Raw genomic sequence first — 9,642 nt, forward strand, 5'->3', positions numbered from 1 at the left:
TAAATTGTATATTATTTTGTAAACCTGAATCATTACGTGACAATAATTACGTCGCATATTTATCAAAAAAATATAATAACAAAATTAAGGCGAGAAAAAAATTAATAAAAAACTTGAAAATTCAAGTGTCAAAATGAACCTGTTAAAATAATAATAGCTGACAATAATTTGCAGTAATGATTATAATTAAATGTAAGAGAGAATAACACGCATGTCGATATTAAACCCTGACCCATTCAATTATTAAAGTGTTTGAATTTTGCAGGGAGTTGTCCGAAATATTTATATACACACAAATGTCCTTGATTTTTTTTTTGAGATCCATTTCGACATTTGCCATTAATTCATTTAACTTTTTCTTATAAATATAATAATGGCTGATAAATTTGATTACACACCAATTTAATTTTATTTAAAAGATTAATTCTGGCGATTAAAAATAATAATTAATAATTTTACAATTTATTTTGCATTTAAAAAACATCAATATTCATATGTCCAGTCAAAAAAGGAATATATTTTTTTTTCGCAATAGAATGATAAACGTGTTATGATGAATAAGATGATCGATAACATTAGGTCAATATTTAAAAAAATAAAAATAAACTATTGCGAAAATACTGGGCGACTTTTAAAAGTAATTTTAAGAGGGGTATACATGTTTTACATTGGGTGGGTGAATTTTTTTCGATTACCAGTGTTGTTGTTGTTTTTTTTTTTAAATTTAAAATCAACAAATAATAAATGAACCACGTGTGTATGTGAAACCCGACCCAGTTACACCAAGACTGGCCCTTGTCTTGAATAGTGGGGTGGTGACTTAACGAAATAAAAAAGAACCAAAAATAAAATTTAAAAAAAAAAAACGGGAGAAGACCCCTCCAAATTCGCCAAACACGAGCATAAAAGCAACGTCCCCCACGACCATTTGTAACAGTCGTCTCATTTATCTGCTTCATCGATTCACCTGTCATTGTAATATTCCGAAAAGTAAATTTATTTTTTTTACCAATTATAAAAAGCTTTTTTTTTTTCTTTTAGCAATTAAATGTAAAATTTTCCCAACGTATTTAATTAATAAAAAAAAAAAAAATATATATTAAATTTTAGAATGAAGATATTTTTAACACTAGCAGCAATGCTGCACGTTTCACAAGGTGGTCACGTATCAGTTAGACTACCCTATCAAAGTCCCGCAGGAGTGACCTATCTCAATGGTTATTATCAGGGTCATGAATTTCCTTCAAGTTACAGTGATAGTATTTCAGCTGAATCACCATCATCGTATTCAACATCTGGACAATATGAGTATCAGGGAGGTGTTCAATATCAACAAGATTTTAACTATCAACAACCTCTTCAATATCAACAAGGATTTCAGTATCAAAGTTACGCTGCCGCTGCACCAGTATATCAAGGTAAAATTGAAACTCATCATGTGGGTTATGCTGCTGCACAAGTACCCGCAATTGCTTCTGTACCTTATGTTAAACACGTGCCAACTATATCACATGTACCAGTAACTCGTTATGAAGCACAACCTGCTGTTATTGAAAAACAAGTTGATGTTGCTAAACCCGCATTGTCAACAACAAAATTTGAAGTAAGTTTTGTAGCATTTATTTTGTATTTTTAATTTAATTAATTATTTAAACTTTTGTTTTTTTTTAATTTAGGTCAGACGACCAGCAATTCAAAAGCAATTTTATGATATTGAAGAACGTGTTATTATTCGTCCAGCTGGTTCTGCAGTTGTTGAACTTGATGAGCCAACATCAAAACTTCAACGTGGACCAGCTGTTGTTAAAGCAATTGAAGATAATGATTTTGGAACAAATCCACATAAAATAATTGCACAAACATCGACATTTGGAAATGGACCTTCATCATTAGCTTCAGTTCCTTTTATTGCTCATGCACCAGTTCATGTTACAATTGCTCCTGTTATATCTCATGAGCATGTATCTCATACTCAATCATCACCATCAACTCCACCACCAGCAGTTAATGCTGATTCTTCTGAATCACAACAAACAGAAAATCAATCATCATCATCAGCATCATCAGATGAAGATGTTGTTGTTGATAATGCAGATTTTAAAAGCTCACAATTTCGAGGAAATTCACTTGGATCATTTGCACAGAGTGAAAATTCTGTATTAACAAACCAAGAAATTCAACAACAACAACAGCAACAACAACAATTTATTCAACAAACATCTCAAGTGGTAATAATCATTGAAATATTTATTTAATTTTCGAATTTAATTGGTTACTTTTAATTTTTAGGCAAACTCTAGACAGGCTCCATCATCACCATCACCAACACCAAGTGTTATTGCACGTTCAAATGGAGATAATATTAATTCACCATCACCAAAATTTGCTGCTCATGATTATAATCCCACTTCAAACTCTCAAGTTATTCAAAGTGTAAGAAATAGTCCTGAAGAGAACCAAGCTAACCAGCAAAAACTCATTGAATTTTTAACTGCTCGTGGTGCAGTAGCCGAGGTAAAATATAATTTACTCTTTTTTTCTTTTTCATAATAACGGTGGTTTAATTATTTTTTAAAATACAATTACAAGATATAAATTTTTCAAAAGAAAAGCTCATCAGAATTTAAGTTAAAAAAAAAAAAAAAAATTATGTAAATTAAACTTTGATGAATAATGAATAATGCTATCTTGAAGAAAAATAAAAAAAAAACTATTCTTCAAGATTAAAGTTGAAAGATATATGAATAAAAAAAAAAAATAAAAAAAAAATAAAATTTGTGACTTTAGGTTGGTTTTGGACGTGACGGTGAGGTGAGCTCGCAAGTAAGTGAAGCTGGTCACGTTCGTGCACGTGTTATTTCAGCAACACCAGCACCAGAAAATTCAGAAGCTGCTGGTGAACGTGTATCAACTCGTCGAGTTGTTGTAAGCAGACCAATTGAAACATTAGAACAAGTTGATGTTGTTGAGCCAGCAACAAAATACGAAAGAGTATCAGTACATCAACCAACATTTATCAAAACTGCACGTCTTGATCATGTACAAGTTCATGGATCAATTCCAGTTGTTGGAAAAGCATATACATCAACAGTTGCACATGCTGCTGTACCAATTTATCAAAAAACAATAACACCAGCTTATTCATATTAATTTATAAACATTTTTTTCTAAATTTTCTTTTTTGCTATTTTTCTTTATATTAATTACATAATCTTGTGAACTCGAGATTTAATGCCATATTTGTATTTAATAAATTGCTCAAGCTATGAAATTTTTATTCCAGTAAATATATATATTGCCATTTTATTTAAAAAAAAAACAACACAACTCTTTCGACAGTCACAAAAGACATGTCACTCTGTCAAATTCACACATTAAATTTTATTATACTTGAAAAAAAGTCTACGAAAAAAAATACTGAACCAGTTTTTTTTTTAAATGTTATTTTAACAAACACAAGGTGAAATGACAACAAGGTCAATATAATTGAATTGAATTTACCTACCTCTCTCTTGAAATGTAAAATCAAATCATGAAAAAAATAAAATGAAAAAATCTACAAAAGTTATTCAGTTTTATATAGTTGCACACCAAGTATTTTATACAGTAAGTGAAAAAAATAATAAAAAAAACAAACAAACTTTCTTTCTACTTGGATTAAAAATACCAACAGGTTTATTTTTCAGGTGCTGCAACCTGAAGGCATTTGTTAAAACTCAATAACGAGACTTTTTTTATATAAAAACTTATAAATAAAAGTATATAAAACAGTGGATAAAGTTAATGTTTACTTACCACTTGTTGCAAATTTTTTTTCTATTTTTTTTTCAACAAAATTTTGCATATACAACATTGTACAAAAAAAAAAAATCCAATTATATATTCACTCTGTATATTATATTTTTTATTAATATACAACTTTCTAATATTTTTAATATAAAAAATGAAATAAAAATAGTGATGGAATAATTATAAATTATATACAAAATAATCACTGGATATATTTTTTTTTTAAATTTATATTTTCACTCGAATTAAAAACAGTTGATTAAAATAATTTATAAATATTTAATTTGGATCAAGTGGAGTCTAGTCCGGAAATGGCAAGATTACTTTATCCAACAAGGGCATCAACTATAGTGAGGTCAGAGCAACATTGACCCGAATACTTCTCGACATTCACTCATCCCTATTTTATTCGCAAATAATTATTTTTATCAATTCAATTTATAAATAAATAATAATGAAAGGAGGAAATAAAATTAAATCATTAATACTATTTTTAATGTAAATTTTACTTTTACTTCCTGACAAAATGAATTGTAATTATGAAAAAAAATTTTGACAGTGAATAACTCGAGGGTATAATAAATTATAATTTACAGGTCAAGAGTATTGATTCATACTAGACTAGATAAGACTAGCATCATGTGGTTTTAAAATTAAATAAAAAAGTCATAAATTTTCATGGATTTGTAGTTGCGAGGTCGCAAATATTTATTGATTAATTGAGTGATTTTTTTTTTTTTGAAGATATAGAATGATGGTAATCAGTATAATTTTTATGTTTTCAATTAAATAAGAATTTATTTAATATTATTATCAGTATGTCCAGCATATGATGACTATTTTTTTTAATATTTTTTATTTTGTCATTTCAATAATAAAGGAGATAATCAAGGCTTATTTTCAAGTAGTTAAAGCCCTTTTTCACACTTTAATTTTACCCAGAAATTTATGAAAAAAATCACCGACGATTGTTCATTTTATTATATAAAAAAAAATAAAAATACAGAGTTGTTTACTATTATAAAAAAATAAACAAACGTAATTATAAAATTACACAACCCTTAACAAACATAAAGAAAAAAAAAAACTTTATAAAAACTTTTTACCTCTAGTTTTATTTTTTATTTTTATTCACCGGATGTTTTTTTTTATTTTTCTTTTCATCTATCAACGTTGTGTAAAGTAATAAAATATTGATTTATTAATGTACATGACCTTTATAATTAATACAGCTTTATATCAAATAAATAAATATTGATGCACTTGATGAATCAAAGCGTGAACAAAAAAGTCATCACGAACAGATGTAATAAAATACAGTCAAGCATAAAATTCAATAAATAAAAAAAATAAATAATAAAAGAGACTGTGGATTAAATTGTGTACAACACACCCTTGGCTTTATTGACGGAAATTTATCAAGACCCTTTAAAAACCACAAGTATCATGCAGCATTGGTATCGTCAACTGGAGCCTGGACAAAGAATATTATTTTTTCCCATGGACAAACTGACTGTATAATATTGAAATGACCAGGGAACGTAAATAGTATTAAATTTGCACCAACCAACAGAATGGACCTTCAGTGATCGTGAGACTATATAAGAAAGAAACAAGTCAGGTGGAGTCGCATTCAGCTAGAAGCAACGTTAAATTATTCTATTTAATAATAATATTATCAACTCGAACCTCAGTTACTTGGCAACAAGGTAAGATCAATTTTTCTATCTTTTTTTTTTTTTTAGCCTATTTTCTACTCTCAATATTATGCCACTCCTAAATTTTATTAACACTGACGTTTATTATTTTTTTTTTCTATTTTAATTTTATAATATCGTCATGAATTATTTTAAATCATAAAAATTTGTTATTAAGTGTTGTTGTGCTATATTTACGAGTTTATATTATATACATTTCGTGAGAAACAAATTTAATTATAAATTTAACAGAAAAAAATTATTATTAATTGATATTGAAAGTAATTGTTGTTATATTTATTATCATCATTGATTTAATGCAATAAATAATTTTGTTTAGCATTAAAAAATATATCAAAGTTCAAATATGATTGATTAATGTATTTATTTGTTGCTTAATATTTTTAGTAATTTTATTTATCCTTGATGAAATTATTTAAAAAATGTATCAAGTTGATTTGTGATAGAGAGTCTAGCAATGAGGTATGATCGATATGAAAATAACAAGATCAAATTTAATACTCGTCTTTGTAGAGTGAGAGGAGGAAGTAGAGAGAAAAGGGGGTTTAAATTTTAGAGGTTTAGTTACAAAGTCATTAAAGTGATAGCCTTGTAACCGCAACTTGAGAGGATCACAAAAGACGTTCACCTTGTTCGGTCAACGAACGTAAATATCCTTCACTTCCGGAATGAGATGTAACCAAGTTCATTGCTTAAGGCAAAATAATATTAAATAAAAAAAAAAATATATATATATAATTTATAATTTTAATTATTTTTTATGCTTAATTACTAAATATATATTTTTTTTTTCTTTTTAATTTTCTAGACAATATGAAGATTGCAATTTTATTTATGTCTTTGTTGGGACTTTCAACATGTGCACCAGTGTTTATAATTAGTAGTGATGAAATACAACAAAATCCAACACCTTATGCACATGAGGCTGTATTAAAAAATTCAGCAATGGAATCATTACTTCCATCTGAACTTCGAAATCATTTTTATGATAATCCACATACAGCAGCTGGTCTTGCACAGCAATCTTGGCTTGGATATAAAGAAATGCAGGTATACAAAACTAAATTACCATAAATTTTGTTTTTTATTTACAAAAAAGCAAGCTTTAAAAAGCTATGTATAAATTTATTTATCATGATTGATTGGTTATTGTGCAGGTAATCAATCGAGAAGCGGACAAGATACCACGAGAAAAAATATTCCATGCACTTCAAAATGCTGGATTTGCACGTTAAAAGATATTGACCTCATTAATCACACTCATCTCTCACACACATGACGAATAGACATATTTTATTTATTATCATAAATTTTATTTTTTTATTCACGTGAAAAATATATCACAATTGACTATACATACCATTATTGATATGATAATTTATTTATGATAGTATCATGTATTACAGAATGAATGGATCAAAATTAATTATTTATTTTTTTAATTTGGAAAAAAAAAATGAATGAAAAATGTTGATATGAGTGAAAAGTAATTTTAAATAAATATATATCAAATTGATAAATAATATCGACTGCTAGATCTGTTGAACATGAAGATATCTACCTGATTTTATGAAGGAAATTTATCGATTTTGTAAATTAATATTTATCATTTAGTTTGATAAATTTATTACAGTGTCGAGCATAGATTTTCAAGTGATAAAAATTCAAGTTTGGCTTTAAAAATAAAATAATAATAAGCTGTGGAGGATAAACCCTAGGGACATCAATATTTTAAATGTTTAAACGATGATGTATACTTAATTTATAATACCATTTAAATGTGAATTATAATTTACGAATTTAGACATATCAGGATGTACGATTTGTAGAAACTAAACTTGCTAACTTGTACATAGGGATGCACCATATATAAATGTGGATGATGATACGAACCCAGTAAAATCAGATTGAAAACTTTCTCAACAACCACAAGTAACAAATATTTTCAATAAAATATATTCGAAGAAAAAAAATTAATAAATCCAACAAACCAACAAATCATAAAATTATATCAAAACTTGTATATAATTATTCGCAATGCTATTATTCACAAAGTATATTATCAAATTTGATAAGTTTAATTTGACTTAATTCAAAGTAAATTTAACAAACTTTACGATTTTCATTTAATTTTGATAAAACATGCTTAAAATAATATACATATAAGTTTTACTAACAAACCTATAGTCAAACGATAGATGTGCAAACTTTCACATACACTGGGATTTATAATATTAAAAAAAAAATTACATACACGATGACATACTGGATTCTTGTTATTTCAGCCAATTAAAAAACAAACAACACAAAAAATAATATAATTAATTAAATAATTTTTATAAAATAATAATTGATAAATTATTATTTAATTAGTTATTAATTTTACAAAATATTATATCATATAAATAATTATTAATTATTTTCAGATAATTGATATTTTTTTGATTGATTAAGATTTAATCAATATTCAATTTATTATTGATGATAAATATTTTATTTATTTCAATATAAAACATGATACATTCATGTTTTCCGGGTTGTTTATTTAAAATTTTTTTTTTTCCTACATGTTATATGTTTATTTTTTTATTTGAAAAAATAAATAAAGAAAAATACATATTGCACAATGGAATGATGATGCTGCTGCAGTATTATCTCACTGTTTTGGGATATGTGTTTGTGAATGGCGTAATTTATGTGTGTGTATGTGTATATTATATGTACAATATAAAAATGTGGAACATTCATGAGAGATTCACTTTCTACGAGTCACGATTCACTCGCCACTACATCGTCGAACCACCGAACCATATCGAACTTAATTACGATATTATTTCATATCACTCAATAAGGTATCATCATTTTCATTCAACACTATTTATTATTTATTTATTTTATATTTTTTTAACACTATTTTTCATCATTTTCACTCTATTCAATTGCAATTTTAACAACTTTTTCATTTGTTTTTTTTTTCTTATAAAAGAAAATGCTTTACAAATTTTTTTTTCAACAAGTTCCGGTTGGAGATTTTGATGAAAAAGAGGTCCATTATCGGGAAAAAAAAAAAAAGAGAATCGTCTAGTGTCGAGTCATTAGGAAAAGCTATTGATTTGAACAAGCAATTTTACTGAATAGCGAAGATGAAAAAATCGATAAGGCTATTGGACAATGCTTCGAGCAATCATGTACAAGCTTTAAATTTTGTTGGAATTATAAAAAAAAAAAAATATATCTGAGCTGGAAATTCATATCATATTACTAATTATACATAATTATTAATAATTGATTATTTTTTTTAAGAATATTCCATTGAAAATACTACGTTTGTAATTGTTGATATCCATTTCATAGTTAAAAAATTAAAATAATTGTAACAAGAACTTGAGAAATAATTTAACGAGGATAATAAGTCAAAATGAAATGATGTTTAAATGGCTACCGAATTGACTGATATAATAACAGTATGATTGAATTACCCAATAAAAAATACACACTATAATAATTCAAAGTTGCTGGTAAAATAAAAAACCAGTAGCAAAAGTAGAGAATATAAAATTAATAGTTGAAGAATCAAGATTAAAAAAGAAATTATAATTAATGAATTTAAAAAAAAAAGAATAATGATCGATTGTGATTACACACAAATGAACCTTGTGAACTTTGACACAATTATTTTATAAAAAATATATACGAGTCACACTATTTTTGAAAAATGTGAATATTGAATAAAATTGAATTTGAAAAATGAAATTTCAACAGAGGGTAGCCATTGGAAAAAAATAAAAAAAATAATAAAAACTAATAGGCAAAATTTTTCTTCAATAAAAACAACTCAAGTAGAAATATTTATAATGGATCCAATATCTGGCTCATGGAACTAGACCAATTTGAATTTCAAGATGATATTTTAAAAGTAATCTAGAAAATATATATATTTGTAAGATAAATTATTGAGAAAAAAATATTTTTATGCTAAAATTAAATCACAAAAGAAATGAAAATAATATTTGATAAAAATGAAAAATATTCACATGTAAAAATTTATGTGACACAGTGGGAGAATGTCGAATAATAATTATATAATAAAAATGAAAAAAAAAAAATAACAAAGTAAATACAATAAATTACATGA

General features: G+C 26.0%; 2 protein-coding genes across 4 annotated transcripts; both read left to right on the forward strand.

Moving 5' to 3' along the window:
* Positions 1-901: 901 nt before the first annotated feature.
* Positions 902-3,560, forward strand: LOC122857927. 2 transcript variants are annotated; one of them, XM_044160473.1, is made up of 5 exons: positions 902-990; positions 1,111-1,603; positions 1,677-2,228; positions 2,290-2,514; positions 2,788-3,560. In XM_044160473.1, the coding sequence occupies exons 2-5, from the start codon at positions 1,112-1,114 to the stop codon at positions 3,148-3,150; spliced, it is 1,632 nt and encodes a 543-aa protein (XP_044016408.1). In that variant the 5' UTR covers positions 902-990; position 1,111; the 3' UTR covers positions 3,151-3,560. The 2 variants fall into 2 exon arrangements, with proteins under 2 accessions (XP_044016408.1, XP_044016409.1); XM_044160474.1 differs by having other exon boundaries at positions 947-975.
* A 1,819-nt stretch (positions 3,561-5,379) lies between these two features.
* On the forward strand, positions 5,380-6,951 carry LOC122857928. Of its 2 annotated transcripts, none has more exons than XM_044160475.1 (3): positions 5,380-5,498; positions 6,316-6,557; positions 6,665-6,951. In XM_044160475.1, exons 2-3 carry the CDS (start codon positions 6,321-6,323, stop codon positions 6,740-6,742), a joined length of 315 nt encoding a protein of 104 aa, XP_044016410.1. In that variant the 5' UTR covers positions 5,380-5,498; positions 6,316-6,320; the 3' UTR covers positions 6,743-6,951. The 2 variants fall into 2 exon arrangements, with proteins under 2 accessions (XP_044016410.1, XP_044016412.1); XM_044160477.1 differs by having other exon boundaries at positions 5,416-5,498; positions 6,308-6,557.
* Positions 6,952-9,642: the final 2,691 nt, after the last annotated feature.

Source organism: Aphidius gifuensis, linkage group LG5 (genome assembly GCF_014905175.1).
Source record: "Aphidius gifuensis isolate YNYX2018 linkage group LG5, ASM1490517v1, whole genome shotgun sequence".
Classification (NCBI taxonomy): Eukaryota; Metazoa; Arthropoda; class Insecta; order Hymenoptera; family Braconidae; genus Aphidius; species Aphidius gifuensis.

What these genes read in the sequence shown, in the direction of transcription:
- LOC122857927 (XM_044160473.1), top strand. Translation starts at nt 1,112, where the DNA reads ATGAAGATATTTTTAACACTAGCAGCAATGCTGCACGTTTCACAAGGT. An exon ending in TTCAACAAACATCTCAAGTG is followed by an intron (nt 2,229 to 2,289) that starts GTAATAATCATT and finishes TTTAATTTTTAG; the next exon opens with GCAAACTCTAGACAGGCTCC. An exon ending in CTCGTGGTGCAGTAGCCGAG is followed by an intron (nt 2,515 to 2,787) that starts GTAAAATATAAT and finishes TTGTGACTTTAG; the next exon opens with GTTGGTTTTGGACGTGACGG.
- LOC122857928 (XM_044160475.1), top strand. Translation starts at nt 6,321, where the DNA reads ATGAAGATTGCAATTTTATTTATGTCTTTGTTGGGACTTTCAACATGT. An exon ending in TTGGATATAAAGAAATGCAG is followed by an intron (nt 6,558 to 6,664) that starts GTATACAAAACT and finishes GTTATTGTGCAG; the next exon opens with GTAATCAATCGAGAAGCGGA.